The sequence below is a fragment of the Alligator mississippiensis genome, chromosome 6 (genome assembly GCF_030867095.1).
Source record: "Alligator mississippiensis isolate rAllMis1 chromosome 6, rAllMis1, whole genome shotgun sequence".
NCBI lineage: Eukaryota > Metazoa > Chordata > Crocodylia > Alligatoridae > Alligator > Alligator mississippiensis.
The window spans coordinates 86,671,326-86,687,467 of NC_081829.1; the positions used below are offsets into that span (position 1 = coordinate 86,671,326).

A 16,142-nucleotide genomic window follows, 5' to 3' on the forward strand; every position below is an offset into this window, starting at 1 on the left:
AGTGCATCTTTCTCTTTTGTGTCTGACTGAAAAATGCTCCAATAGTATTGTCAGTTATACGAATCAAAACTTTGAGCCTACAAGGGCATCTGGGGAGAACAGATGGCACACAGGATGGCAATAAGCTAGGGAACCATTCTCCTCCAGGACAAACCTCTAATCCTATCAAGGTTAGTAGAGACCCAAAGTCATCAACGTCTTTGTAAAATGAATTTGTTTTCCTCAGACCAGTTCCTAGTGGACACGTACTAAGGCTGCCAGTTGCAATGAAGATACAGAGGTTTCCGGGGCCTTTCCCGAAGCTCACTGAAGTCAGCTACATTTCTTTCTCTATGAAGACACTGCCTTCTGAGTCCTAGAGCTGGGTCGCCCCAAACAGCCAGGAAAGCTTGTATTCCTGCTGCCAAGGGCTTTAGATTCCAAGGAGCCTCCGATTCCATAGCTTGCCGTTTGCTAGATTTCACTAATAATGGCAGAATGACGACTTTTTCTTCCCTGAAAGTAATCTGATTGGCATCTCCTTCAGATGCAATAATTCTACTGCACACCAAGTCTTATTGCATAAACCCTACCAATAATATGTAAAAACCTTTAAAGAAAAGAAGTTTCAAGAGCACAAACAGTTCTCCTGGCATGCTTTCGGGCAGTGATTCTTATGCAGGGTGCCACACTATAGAAACACCTACACGTGATTCAAAAGATAAACCCAGAAGTTTCAAGTTTGAATCCATAGCATCAGGAACGTCCTGACCCGTTGTGGTCTCTCCCAGTTCTTTGCAACAAAAGAATTGTTCTGTTATTTTTTTTGTAGTCAAGAAATGAGTGAAAGCTAATCGCTGGGGTTTTCCTAGGGGAGACTTGAGTCTAATGAGATGTGCCTTGCATCCAAAAAAATTAAGCGTCACTGATTTAAGGGAAACATTAGCAACTGAAAAATACTGTTTGTGCATCATTACTATAAGAATGGTTTATGTGGGGCTAGGATTAGCAGAATGTAAAGTAAGTCTCCTTGTCTGAGGATCATAGCCTTGTAATTCTTATGGCCTAAGGTACAACCCTTCATAAAACAAAATACCCCCCCGGATGTGAATTTGGAAGGATAAATATTTTAGATGTCATGTTCTCTGCATTGATAATGAGTGTTAAAAATTACTTAGTGGTTTCATAAGATAGCTCCCAGGACCCAAGCATGTAAGAGTAGGGGCTTAGCCATTAGAAAAGGCTAGGGGTCATCTAACAAGTCATTCTCCATTTTACAATTTTGGAGACTTGACTTCCTTTATCCATCCAAAACTGGGAATTAATTTCAAAGCTATTAAATAATAAGCAAAGTAAATGGAAATAAAACATTTTTTGGAGAGGAAAGGTAAGGAAGAAAATAAGAGTGACCTGGAAAGACAAGTGTCATATGAATACTACAATCAGCCATGATTTGCTATGCAAAAAAGGTCTCATGGTGGTGATCACATATTGTAAAAAAAAAAAAAAAAAAAAAAGAAAGCCATACATTGAATAAGATTAAAAGGGCCAAATGCTGACACTTTTGCATTCACATTGAGTCATTTATTCCAGAAATAGCTCTACTGTAATGAACAAGGCAGCACTGGGAGAAAAGCTATTGAAAGTTAGCTGAAAATGAGGAAGATGATATAGTTATCAAAACTACTGCATTTCTCATAGAAAGACCTGCATGAATATTCATGGCAAATGAGCTTTGAAGAAAATTTCAACTAGAAGTACACTGGGCAAATTATAATAGAGAGGCCCAGGTAGAAATCAAATCAGAGGCCCAGGTAGAAATATAATCAAAGGACTGAACTACTACCAGTGAGAAAGCAGTATCATGGCATAATTAGTATCCTGTACTGTATTTGTACAGGTCTGTGTCAAACTGGCTAAGGGAGGTAGGTAGTATAGTAAACAGGGCTTCTAGAGATAATTCATCCAGTGATCAAAACCTTTATCGGATCAAAGAATCTGCGGCAGTATCCACAGTACTAGAGATGGACGAGAAAGTTTGAGAACGCACATCCTCAAACATTTAGCAGCTGAAATGGGCTCTCATTTAAAATCCTAAACTTTTTCACTCTTCAAGTACCTCGAGAGTGAAGTGCACACAGCAGCGGCAGACAGTAAAAACCAGATTTTTTTTGTTTTAATTTAATCCATGGCCACTTGATGCATGAAGTCAAGGGAGAGGCATTACTACACATCTACTCGTCACCCTGTTCGAGGAGGAATTGTAATGTGAGCGTGCATCTCTCAAGGCATCCTCTTAACCGGGCTTCCCAGTCTAGAGACTCAAGTCGCTTATGCATTCACCTCCCTTTCAGGCATTACGGCAGGGTAGCGCTCTTCTCTCCCGATGGTGACACAAGGGTGACACTCAGCCCCAGACACGTCCCCTACTCCCAGCACACACAAGTGCCTCCTGGATGGCTCCGGCACACCGACTCGCCCTGCCCTGACACCACCACCCCTCCTGCGCTGCAGCCGTGCCCCCGGAGGAGCAACAGCTGAGCCGGGCGGGGCAATGTGCGGTGAAGATCAGCTCCCGCGCCAGGGAGAAGGGAAAGCAGCCAAGCCCGGGGCCAGGGCAGGGACTGGCTCGTGCAAGCCCGGAGCAGCCCTTCTCCCCTGAACCCGCAGGAGGGGCGCGGTGCGGGGCGGTGCGGGGCGGCACGTGCCCCGGGGGGCGCAGAGGAAACTTCGCGGGCAGCTACTTACACGAAGACGCCGAAGAGCAGCGCTCGTATCCCGACCTCGATGGCGAGATCCCGCATGGTGCGCGCCCGGCGGCGCCGCCGGCTTCCCGCGGCGGACTCACGCCCTGCCCGGCAGCGCCGGTGCGGAGCGCCCGGCCCCGGCCCCGGCCCCGGCCCCGGCCCCGCCGCCCCGCGCCGCCCTGCCCATCCCGCGCCGCCGCGCTAGCGCGCTCCGCTCCGCTCCGCCCGCGCACGGGGGGAGGCTCCCGGCTCCCTCCCTCCCGCCCTCCTCCGCCGGGCTGCCTGCCTGCATCCCCCGGGAGACAAGTGATGCGAGCCTCCCGCAGCCTGAACCCCATGACCTGCCCCTCTGCTCCCGGACCGACTGCAATACGTAGCAGTAAGCATCAGGAGTTGAGTTTCTCTGCTTGCAACTGGTCGCTGGGAAAGGATGGCAGGGTCTTCAATGGACCACCAAAACTAAATCAATAAAAAATAATGATGATAATAATTGATGATGATGATGAATAGGCCAAAAAGATGCAGTGGCAATTTTTTTTATTTTTGTAAAAATAGATGTCTCTATATATTTCTGGTTCTATATATGTCTGGCTCCTACCCTGGGGGTCTTTAAGAAGCGGCTCCATGCCTACCTGGCTGGGGTCATCTGAGCCCAGTTTTTCCTCCTGCCCAGGCTTGAAGATCTACAAAGTCCCTTCCAACCCTACTTTTATGTTTCTGTGATACGATAAACTTATATATATTTACACCAGGGGTGGCCAAAATGCAACCCGTGGGCTGGATGCCATTCTATCTGGCCCACAGCGTCTCTAAAAAATGTAGAATATTAATATATATAAATTAATATATATCTGCCCCTGGCTGCCTGTCATGCAGCCCTCGATGGCTTGCCAAAGCTCAGTAAGTGGCCCTCTGCCCGACATAATTGCCCACCCCTGATCTACACTACCTATTACACCACAAAAGGATTATTAACCTTTTCCCGTTACAGAAATCCGCACCCGTACAAGGGCCCGCTGGCCACCCAAACCTGTTATGATATCCGCAAATGCTCGCAACACACACAAAATAAACTAAGTCCGTGCTGGTCCTTCAGACCAAGGCTTCCTTCCTTTCCACCCTTGCCCCGCTTCCAGGGTCACCTACTCAGTTCAAGCGCCCTCTCTGTCACTGTCGCTACAGCCTCCGCTGGAGGACCCACTGCATAAATTTGCTCGTTGTCTGTGACACGTTTCTGTGGTTGCCATCCCCATTACGATAGTACCCTGTGCTCGTGTGCACGGTCTGCTGTTGGCGAGTACCAAAATTGTCTTGTAAAAGTGGTAGAAATGGGTCTGGGGGGTCAGTACAGCCGAGGTCTTGGAACATATCCCGATTTGTGACGTTGTAAAGTGGGTTCCCATTATGCAAATTCGCGTTATGCACCATTTTCCAGGAAGGTATGCACAGCATAGAGCAAGGGAAACCTGTACTCAATAGAGTGAAGAATGTCAATCTTTTATGCAAATATATCAATGCTGGAACAGTGCCACGCTCAGAGCCAACCTGGGCTGTCTGATCTACACAAGTTAGCTGCAGCTAAAACAAAATCCTTTGCATTTTATTTATGTATTTATTTGCCACTGCATCTTTTTGAGTACAGGTTTCCCTCGCTTTATGCTGTGCATTCGTTCCTGGAAAATGGTGCATAACACAAAGTCACATAATGGGAACCCATTTTACTATGTCACAAATCAGGATATGTTCCAAGGCCTTGACTGTACTGACCCCCAGACCCATTTCTACCACTTTTACAAGACAATTTTGGTACCCGCCAACAGCAGACAGTGCACACAAGCACAGGGTACTATCATAATGGGGATGGCAATTACAGAAACGTGTAGCAGACAACGAGCGAGGAGCAGATTGATTATATTTGGGTGCGCATCACTCCCACAATGCACCGCACAAAGTAGCTGACTGTGGGCTTCCACTGCACCAATCACATAACAGTGAATTTAACTCGCATATAACACATTTTTGGTATTAAAAGGGTCATCGCATAGGAGCGAATTTGCAGAGAGAACCCGCATAAAGCAAGGGAGACCTGTATGTGTAAATGGTTTTCTACCCAGTTTAGATGTTCATATCCTGTTTAAACTTATTTATTATTGTTAATATGAGGACTGCTCACTTCCTTCTGCAAGTGATCAGTCTGGTTAATACCCGAGATGAGATGCATGCATATGGTTTTGGCTTTGGGTCCCTCTCCAAATAGACAGTCATTGTGTTGGAGATTCAGGCCCAAGACAGTTACCCTAAATGAGTCATTTACTTTTGCATGACCTAAACTCACCACAGACTTTGAAGACATCCTTCAGGAAACTGCACATCGCAGTTGTTACTGCAAACAATCAATGCAACATTATGGCATCAATTCATCATAGCTTACAAAATAATTAGATAAGCAATTTTGTGCAGTGAATTTACTGAGTACATCTTCTAAACATTTCCACATCAGAGGTGGCTCTGTTTCAGGCTCCCTATAGTCAGATTTCTGTTGACCAGAGTTGTGAAGGATCCAGTCAATGGATGGCAGTCTTTAGAATAGCAACAGGCCTTCAGGAGCAATGGAGGTGCTTGGCATTCCTACTAACGGACATCAGCCATACTGCTCCTCCAAAGCGTTTGAACGACAGCGAATTGCTTGCACAGAGCATGGCAATTTTCATCGGCTGCACAGAAGCTCTTGTGTCTTATTTTTTTCCGTTGTTCAAATCGTCTATTTCAGCTGCTCTTGACTTGCTCTGTAATAACTTCTTTTTACTCCCCATGTTTACTTGCCCTCTTCCACCTTTTGTTAAATAACCATTTTCATTTACACAATGGAGTTAAACAGTACTGACTGTTCTCCCTGGTGCTTAGCTTTAGCTGTACATGCTTCTTTCCCAGACCCAAGGAAGGGTGTTTTGTGTCCCAAGTCTTATCTAACATCTCTCCCAGTTATAGAAGTTGATCCAATAAAAGATGTTACCAAACAACCTTGCTTCTTGCTACAAAACAGTCTTTTCTGCTACTTAGCCCATATTTTACTATATTGTCTCTATCTGTTTTTGCAATGATTTTCAATAAAAACAGCAAATGGGTATGGGGGAAAAAACATTGCTAGGCTTCTTCTGTGCTGACATTTCCCTCTTTGATTTATCTTGCACAAACAGATGTTGTACTCACCTGTGTCTAACCAGGCAACTTATTCAGATCTATTAGGGAGACTGCATCCAAAGTCACACACTGAATTGTGTCCCTTGCATGGCTAAGGACAAGATTTAAGGATTAGTGGCTTGTCTTTCGCATTCCTTCTTTGGTTGGTTGATTGGTTTTTTTAAGCCGGTAGTCCTAATTTAGCAAATTTAAGCATTTGTTTAATTTAATTATATGAGGAGTCTTGTTGAGACCTGTACAGCAGGCTGTTCTTCCAGGTAATGTCCCCTCCAACTCCATTGGAAAGTCGTACTTGTTCTGTCTTCCATTGTCAAACAGTCAAACCTCTACTAAGTGATTGATAACATACTAAGTTTTGCATGTCAGCTATTGCCAGGGGTGTTTATGAGTAAACCTTATTCAGATGAGCAATCCTTACTTATGAGAATAGGCCCATAGCCCCTAAGAGATGATTCATATGAGCAAGGGGCTGCAGGAGTGTCATGTAATATTTCATATCTATATTACAATTCCCAATTCTGCAAAGCTGTTGAAATGAGAGGTGGTAGAAATTGGATAGATCCATTTACCTCAATGAAGTTATACAGTTTACACCAGCTGAGCATCTGAACCAAGTTGGATAGGATTTGGGGGCAGAAATAAACACTTTTTCCTCCTCTTTTTTTTCTTCTCATTTCTTTTTTTCCTTTGCAGTTGAACATATCCATTGCATTTGCTTATAGCTACTTCATTTCCTTCAGTTTTGTTACAATGCTTACTACCCTACAGAATAGAGGCTTTTTCCTCATCAGTCTAGTGCCTATGTATCATCATTTGGTGTTTGTTAACTCTTAATTGACTCTAAAATAATAAATTAAAAATAAAATAAAACCTATCCCACTGCAGCTATCTCCTTGCTAAATTCTCATTCCAAATTATGTATTGGCTGCTGGTGATTTATGGAGCATAAAGACCTTAGATTGATTTTCTGATAGCAGATTGAGTTTGCAGCTGGCTGCTGGACAAAACTTGTTTTGACTTTTCAACTGAGCAAATTAGATATAGGGACAATTGGAGGGGAATATATTAAAGGCTATATTGTGGCATTAAGCTGAAGCCCTGCAGTAGGAGCAGGGCAGAATCACCCTCCTGGTGCTCCTAAAAGCACAAAGCTCTCTCAAATTTCCCACCTTGCAGTGGAAGAACAGCCATTAAAGGAATGCTACACAAGGTTTTGATAGCTGTCCAACTGGTATTTCAGAGAGATACAATTATGGCCTTCCTATCTCTTAGCTTCTTCTGGGGTGACTACCAGTCCTTCTAGAGGTGCTAGCCCTCTCAGTCCCTTTGCTTAGGCCATGGTACCTAACTATACCTGGTCCTTGTGCCCTTCCCTCAATTATGCACCTGTACAGCATAATATTTATGGCTCATAGATTCTAATGTTAGTCATTCAGACTGTGACCTGAGTGGGTGTTATAGTACTAGGTTCCCAAAAAGGAATATTTTCTTAATGAAAGAGTACAATATAACATTCTTAGGTGCTAGAGACTCAGACGCCTGTAGAGTTTTCCTTGACTGATGGCCATAGGAAACTGAGATGAGCTCTGAAAAATCCAAGATCCTTTGAAAAAGTTACATGAAAGTCTCATTTTTCTTACATAGTTAGCTGGTTAAACACTGGTAGTCATTAGGTAGACCATGGACCTAACATGTCTGATATGTTTGGGTAATAACTATACCATCCCATCTTTTTTTTGTGCACCAAAGGGAAGTACTGAGATGTAAATATAAGAAAAGAACAACAAGCCTCTCAGGTCTACTGAGTTGGGGAAAAGATAATCAATGAAAAATGTCTTACTGACCTTTGAAAGATAAAGGTGAGAACTTGTCTTTCACAGATCACAATCTAAGTTGGGTAATTCTGTGGGGGTGGAGGAAGAGGTGTACAAAGTAAATTTTTCACTAATATTTCAAGATTGAATGCCTGATCTAATGTCTCTTGAGGTCAATGGGAGTCTTTCTATTGACTGGCTCTGGAATGAACAGATATCAAAACTGTCAGCAGCATCTTGAACAAGGTATTTTTTATTGTAATTGTGCCTGCCAAAGGAGTTCCACTTTAACACCAGGGCTAGGGACAGAAGTTACACATAAACTGGTTTAAGTGATCAGAAACTGGTCTAAACCTGTGACAGAAGCTCAGCACACATAAACTGTTTCAAAATGTGTGTAACTGGTTTGAGATAAACCTGGTTGACTGCAGTATCAGACTTAACTGATTTGGGTCAAACTGGTTTATGAAACTTCTGTCCGAGACCCATTCCTGGTTCAAGTTAAATTACAGTCCCCCAGCACCCCAGGATGCTTCTCAGCCCTAAGCTGTGCTATCTGCTTCAGGGAGCAGGGCTGGCTGACAATGGGGGGTGGGGAGGAACAAGTCCAGCTGGGGATGCATCCCAGTCTATGGGGGGCGGGGGGGCTGCCTCACTCTCCCAAGCAAACCCCAGCTGGGGTCCAGAGCCAGGGAAGGGGTGGGGAGGGTTAAACACCCCTTCTTCCACTTAAACTTACTGTTGGCTGCAACTGTGGACTACAAATCCCAGAGGCACATGGAAGCAGGAAGAGGAAGTGATGAGAAACCCTGCAGAGTCTTGCTGCTGTAATTCTGGACTGCAAATCCAGTGCTGGCATTTCCTGAATCAAAGGTAATTGTCTGTTCATTTCTGTTGGAATTTAACCTCTGCAGTTTAGACTAACCCGCAAAGACTGAATTGATTCAGCCTTGGGCTTTTTGGCTGTCTGTACCGAGCACAGGGTAGTTTGTTTTTAATCCTTTTCCAAATTGGGGCAAAAAATTGAAATTTTGGAAATTTCTGTCAACCAAAAGTTCTAAAGTAAGTCACATTGGCTTATCATACTGAAAATAACGGCATCTCATACAATGATATAGGGTTGCACATTTTGTACTTTCTAAAAAGGGTTAAAAATTAAGGGATGGATATTAAGGAAAAATGTCTTCAACTATGAAATGTAGTTTGTTTTCAAGCTTGCATAATTTAAAAAAATTCAATGGCTTTCACAGAAGGACAGACACACAGAGAGGGAAGGGATTTCACAAGGTCACTTAGTCCATGCCCGCTGCTCAAGGCAGAATTGCCTTAGACAAATGTTTTCTAATCTGTTCTTATAATCCAGGGATAGAGGTGCTACAAGGGTGTTTACTTAGATTCTATGCTCTCTGTCTTTTTGTTCTGTGTTTGTGCAGTGCTTCGCAACATGAAGCCCAGGTCCATGAGTTCAAATAATAAACAATGTTTTTAAAAGGAAAATAAAATCAGTTTTTACCAAGAATAAGATATTTCAACTCCAATAGGGCACTATTAATATATAAGTGAGATAAGAATTCAGAATGGAATAACTATTACCATTTCCTCCATGCTGTGATCCCACCAGTTCCTTCTGGTTTCACTGCACTTCTAGAGGAAAGGATGATTTTGGCACTATTAGAATTCTTTCAAGGGAGGATTTCCCGTATGTGCTCAAACCTCTCACCAGAATCAAAAGTAATGGAATGATCCACAATGACAAAAAGGATAGCAGTGTTTACAGTTGAGGGCTATGCAAATATCCTGATTTCCATATTCTTTCACTTCACTTTTCTGAGCTGACAAGTTTTGTTTCTCAGTAATAGACTACTTCTATATTGGAGGCACCACACCGAGCAGTTGTTTAATGATATCACAGACTGGCTAAGCTCTTTGTGATGAGGGTTTAAAAGCATTCAAATATCACTCATGTATAATTCTAAATATTTAAGTCAGATTCTACTAGTCTTGTCTTTACTTTTGGATGACAGCGTGAGATAATTTGCTAACTTCAATTCTGCTATTAGCAGATCCAAATCCATTGCTTTCAGTAGAGTTATGCCTGGAGAGAAACGAGCTAAATCTGGCTTCCTGATTTCCCTAGCAGCAAAAAGGAATTATCTTTTCTTTGTTCCCATTGCTTGGCTGCCTATTTGGGAGGTGACAACAATGAAGACTTCTGATGACATTATTGAAAAGTGAATCCTAAATTAGGCTGGGTGGGAAATATTCTTTTTCATGTGAATCTTCTCTATTCTTTTTAATCCTTTTCCGAATTGGGGCAAAAAATTGAAATTTTGGAAATTTCTGTCAACCAAAAGTTCTAAAGTATGTCACATTGGCTTTTTATTTCATCCTTTTGATTTTTTTTTAAGTGGTGCTTTAAATTAACCTACATTTCAAAATAAAGAGCAGTTTGAACCAAAGTACTGCAACTTCTTATTTAGAAAATATCAAAAATAAGACATTTCAACAATTTCTGAGCTTTTTTCACTTTTTTTTTCCAAATAAGGAAATGTGTTTAAATGAACCCTTTTCCACAAACCCAAACTGCAGTTTTCCAATTCACCTTCTGTCTGTTGTTCTTTCCCCACCAAACAGTTTGGTGAAAAAGATCTATAGTGCTACAAATTGGAGAACAAAGCTGGGGCCTGAAATGGTGGTTGTAAGTGATGTGTTTACCAATCTATTAGAAAATGAACTGGCACCATCAACTCATTTCACGTACTTCACTAATAGCTTTTTGTTAACACAGCCTTGAACTGAAATTTGTCTGGGGTCTTGTAGTTGTGTAATCCAACTCAACATATCATCATTTTTGGCATATTTTTAGTAATAAAAGTAAAAGCAGTGAAGAGTTGGGGGAATGTGTAATATATCTGTGCACTGTCTAAATCTTTATGTATATATATCAATACCACAAAGGAAAACTTTGTAGGCCTGTACAGGTCATTCTTTAATTACAGAGTTCACTCCAAAAGTAACCAACTTCTATTTTTGGTTGTAACCTCTAAGGTAAAGAGTACATTGGCATAACCACCGTTTCAAATGGATGTGGTCGGAATGTGTATATATAATTATATAGTATACCTTGGTAAGTTTGTCAGCTCCACACAAATACTTTGGACCAATGTTAATTGAAGAAAACATAACTAATTAAATAATTTCGTGTGCAGTTATTGTCAGCGATTGTTGAGAGGATATGAAATATGAAAGAGATTCTGCAGAATGGAAAGACAGAAATAGAAACGGAGGTATCTGACAGGTGAATATTACTTAGACTGCTCCCTACGGACCATTCTCTGCTCTGTCCCTTCCATGTATGTAAAGGGGACTTAACTTCACTGAGCATTTCCATTGCATTACTCCATTTGGCTGAAACTACTAAGTGAAAAGCACTTTTTAAAGCTATTCTCTTTGTACACAGTCATAACTGAGAGCAGCATTTTTCCTACATTACTTGCACAGATCCTATTTTGATAAAAGTCAATGAGAGTTGTTACAGTTTTAAAAAGGGAGAATCATGTTCACAGTTTTTGAGCAGGGCCTGCCTTCTGCTCCAGTTTACTGCTATCTATAAGTGATCGCTATGCTCTATAGGAAAAAGAAGAAACAAAATCAATTCTCTATAAAACCATGCAAGATGATTGGAATGAAATCTGAAACCAAACTGAAGTCTCTCCAGTTCGGTTTTCCAGTCGGTCCAAAAACGTCATATGATTTGCTAAGGTTTGCTAATGCGATACATGAACTTGAATTTAGGCAGTTTTCTACTTGTATCAAGTATTTCTGATTCTCATGCAAATCCAGAAGAAACACTGTAAATGAGTTCTGTTTTTTAGCTTAGTACTTCTCCACCTGACCGAGAGCAAAACCTGCAGAGCTTTTGCAGCTCAGAAACACAGCAAATGCCCAGATGCAGTAAAGTCCTCAAGTTGTCAGATAGGTGTTCTGTATCCATCCGCCTGACTGAATGAAAAAGTCAGTTTCCTGCACAAGTCCATATTGAAAAGGGCACTTCCCGCATTTTATATGATGCAGCAGAATGGCAAAAATTGCAAAGTTGACTGAAAAAGATGCTTGACTTGAGGAATATGTATTACAGAATCTATACTTTAAAGGAAACAATCTGCTTACTCTTTCACATGGAGAAAAGAAAGTGTTTTGATCTGTCTTCTCACACTGAGTTTCTTTCCTTCAGTGCTATTGTACCCACTTATCCTTGACCTTGACCGCTCAACTTGACTCACTGTTTCCTTCGTGGCTGCTTGACCAATCATATCCAAGTAGCCACTAGGGAAAAGCTCACTCTCTTTCTCTCTGTCTCCCATGTACCGTGTATCTTTGGATTCCCTGAGCTGAGCATAATCAAAGTCCTCCTGACATAATTCCCTTCCATGCTGATTGACATGTCTGGCAATCAGAAACGAAGGACTTATGTGGGGCTGTATCATAAGGGAAATGGCAGCAGGGAAATCATACCTTAAACTGTCTTCACAGTTTGCCACTGAGGGATTTAGCCTGATGAAATAGCCAAAGACTTTATGAAGGTACAGGATACCTGCAGGATAGAGCGGCTTAATCCATGATCATTTATCTGATGGAATCATTTTGTATTAAATACCCAGCAATCCCATGCAGGTGCCCACAGCATATAGTTTTATAAGATGCAAGACAAAAGTCACATTATGGAAATAGCTCTAAAATGGGCATGTCACTGGAAAAGCAGCCAATATATTGTCTGTAAGCCTATAACTACCCCACAGAGAGAGAAAGAGAGAGGAAAAGCAACAATTGTCTGTGCAGAAAGAAAGGCCCGTAATTGCCGCTGCTGAACTCTGGAGCGTGTGTATTAAATTTGCACTTTACTTGTATGTGCAAATTCCCAGCTGAAGAACACTGCTCTGTTCCTCTAGTAATGGAGGACTTCTTGTTAAAGGGAACCAGAATCAAAGTAGATTCATAGATGTTAGGGTTGGAAGGGACCTCAATAGATCTTCGAGTCCGACCCCCTGCATAGGCAGGAAAAGTATTTAATGTCTGTTCTGTACTTCCCACATGCCCAGACAGTTGCACATAGCTGATATAATTTGTTCCCCAAACTGGATATAGGCAGAAGAAATCTCCAGGTTTTAGTGGCTAAATAACTACCATTCTGTAGTTTCTTTCCTCAATGTGGACTCTAATAAGGGGGGAAAAAACCTTCAAAGAATAAAACTCAAAGGAATTAAACACTTCAATCAGTTTTGATGTAATCAAGTATATCTTAATTACTTTGTATAAATATCATATTTAAACCTTTACAGAACCAAATTGTTAACATTTCTATTTAGTTACTGTATCAGAGTCTATAATTGTCTCATGATTGTGCCTAATTAGACACTTATTCTGAGCATTAAAGTATCAGTGTATTTCAATGCTCCTCATTTAATAAAATTATGTCAAGTGTACAAGCTGAAAATTTATTAGGACTTGAATGTGTGTGCTTGGAGCCATCTTGTGGCCTAAAACTACACTGCAGTAAGGACAGTATCACTGCATCCACCCAGGTACAGAAAGCATCTGCCAGTGCATATCACAATGCTTATACATGCCGTACGCCAATGAAACAATCAAGAGATCATCAATTAACCAACAACAGTCATCTGTTTCCCCTAATAATGAAGCCCAGCTCAGTGCAACATTTGTTTTCAGGGGAATGCCTTCTTTTGGAAGAAAAGTTTCAATTTTATTTGCACACTCTACACTATTTGTCCATGATGGACACGGTCATATTTTCAACCCACATAAACTGCAGTACAGCTACACTGCAGTGAAATTTGATGAGGCTGAACTGTGCAGTTCATATATTAATTGTACCATTGTGCAATTCAGATACCTTATTAATGAGCCAATTGGCTATTTGCGGGATTGCATTTCACAAGTTTTCTAATGAAGTGCACACTGTGTGCTGTCTGCTCGTGGTTTAGAGTTCCTAAAAACGATCAATGGCCTCAATTTCCTGGGACAGAGTAGGCAGCATTAGAGATGGGGTCCCCCCATTGGGATCCCTCACTTAAAACCAAATCTTGAGACAATTACTCCCATTGCTCCGGAGTTTACAGTGGGGCTGTCTGTATTGACAGCTACTGCCTAAAGGTAACTTGTTCAGCACAATACTATGGCCGGTGGTTAGCAACCTCAACTTGTCAAAAAATGATTCTTGGTCTAGAACGAAACAGGAAATGTAAGGAGAAATAAGAGAAGCAAGAATAAATAACACTGATAACAATAAAATAAAACTTTCTGGAACAGGCCAAAATTATACAGTTTGACTACCAAGATTTGGGGAACTGATTTGGCACACTTTAACGCAGACAGCAACTGATGCTGATTAAATTTGGATTTTGGATTCTGTATAGCCCAGAACATTGGATTGTTCCCTGGGCCTCGGTTTTATCCCATCTCCACTTGGAATTCATCCAGAAGAAGTGAGAAGGGATGAGATCCAATAACTTAATAAGCACTGCATTTGGCCTTTTAACTAAATGATCTCCTAGCCAGGAAAGCTGGGCCTTTACATACTGCCATGATGCTAGGTGTTATTGTACCCTAAGGATTCCTCCTTAATACAATGCAGTGGTTTTGCTCTTGAATTGACATTTGATAATATTCCTCTACCGGTAACAAAAATCTCTGTAACCATGGCAGTAAGAGTAGTAGTAACATTCTGTGAATGAAAAGTCTGGGCAATATTCCCCCTGACATCAGTGGTCTCACTTCAATGGAATTAAATCTTGAGTCAATCCGGTCCCATACCTTGCTTCTGCATCAGTGCATATTGACTGTGCATGCTCAGTAATCAGAATGATTGGTTATCAATAACTGTCTTGAATGCACAGTAACAGGCGTCCCCAGGACTGGAAGATAAATGTGCAGCAGTGCAGCCATACCTTAGAGTTCCAAGCACTGAACTGGTTATTTCCCAATTTGCACATTATTTAGCATCCTTATATATCACCAGATAATGAGTCCATGCTACTGTAGAGGACAGAGAGAGAGGGAGAGGCATTTCTGTTGAATGGTTGGGACAACAGCAGTTTCTACATCTTATCCTGATGAGCTAATGCGAATGAAATCTAAATTCTGTTTTCAAACTGGGCACTTGGTAAAGCTAAAAGGAAAACTCACCCCTATTTTATCATGATCAGATCTGGTGCACCCACCCAAGTCACAGAAAAAAGAGTCAGAATCTTTCTTTGCAGTTTTGTCTTACCCCACTGCTGAAGTCTATACTCAACAGCTGCAGCCGTTGGTGGACGTGCTCTTTTGGTAGGGACCAGGAGGCGGCTGATTTTTTGTTAGGCGTATAGAATAGCCAGCAGGTTCTGATTTGTTATCACGCTGCTTCTAAGAACACTGGTGAAGGGGAATTATTATTAGACTTGGACACCAGCTGTGTTTAACTGATGTCACATGCAGCATCTGCCAAAATGGCAGAACTTGCGCCAGTTGTCCTCAGGCCCAGACAGTGGAATTCATGCTTCATTAATAACACAATATATGTACTTGTTTAAAAATGCACAAGTCGCTGCAGCTTGGCCCATCATGTAAAATGGAGAGATCAATTAATAGTGATAGCCCATTTAATCTATAGGTATGCTGTTTTCCTCCTGTAGGTCCCAAATCATTTTACCAGGTGACTATGGAAAACTAATGTTACAGCTTTCTACCAGAAGATGTTTGACACCATCATTACTCTTAAGAAAACCACACACCAGCCAAATAATGTACCTGCAGGAATTTACCATCATGCATTCATCCTGTAATATCAGCTAGCTTCATAGTAATAATAAGTCACCAGAAATGCCCATGGAGATTCTCTATCAGCTGATGTGATCAGTCCTAAAACAAACTACAAAGGGCAGCTTGCTTTTTACAGGCTTTACCAGTTCTTGAAATGAGAATCATCAAGTGGATGGATACAAGCAAGCCATCAAGCATTTGTCTGCTTGCTTCTGTGGAGCAGAGATACCATGTGAGCATCTGCTGCAGTGTTTCCCAAACTGTTAAACGCTGAACCCCATTAAGATGTATTTCCTGTCTCTGATTATCAGTCTTGCTTTGTGTTTTTAAACACAAGCCATCTAAAGTAACAGACCCAAATCCTGCTTTTCATCCTTAGTAGTCCCAAGACTTGGATCACTGGTCTACATCTCCATAAACTGATGCATCCCCTCCTTTCTTACACGCTTTGATAAGTAACAAAATAATAATGTAAATATTTGAAATAGTTGACATTTTAGTCAACAGCTGTTGATAAGATAGTTCACATCTCTAGGGTATTGATCGAGTGTTCTTGCGGTACCTTAGATCTCTCATTTGATCA

General features: G+C 41.6%; 1 protein-coding gene across 2 annotated transcripts in view; it reads right to left on the bottom strand.

Moving 5' to 3' along the window:
- The window catches only part of PLPP4 (phospholipid phosphatase 4), a 108,114-nt gene extending 105,247 nt beyond the window's left edge, over positions 1 to 2,867 (bottom strand). For both annotated transcript variants that reach the window (XM_019485906.2, XM_014594724.3), the window contains exon 1: positions 2,728 to 2,867. In XM_019485906.2, coding sequence (XP_019341451.1) covers positions 2,728 to 2,783 — 56 coding nt within the window. In that variant the 5' untranslated portion in view covers positions 2,784 to 2,867. The remainder of the gene's footprint in view (positions 1 to 2,727) is intronic.
- Positions 2,868 to 16,142: the final 13,275 nt, after the last annotated feature.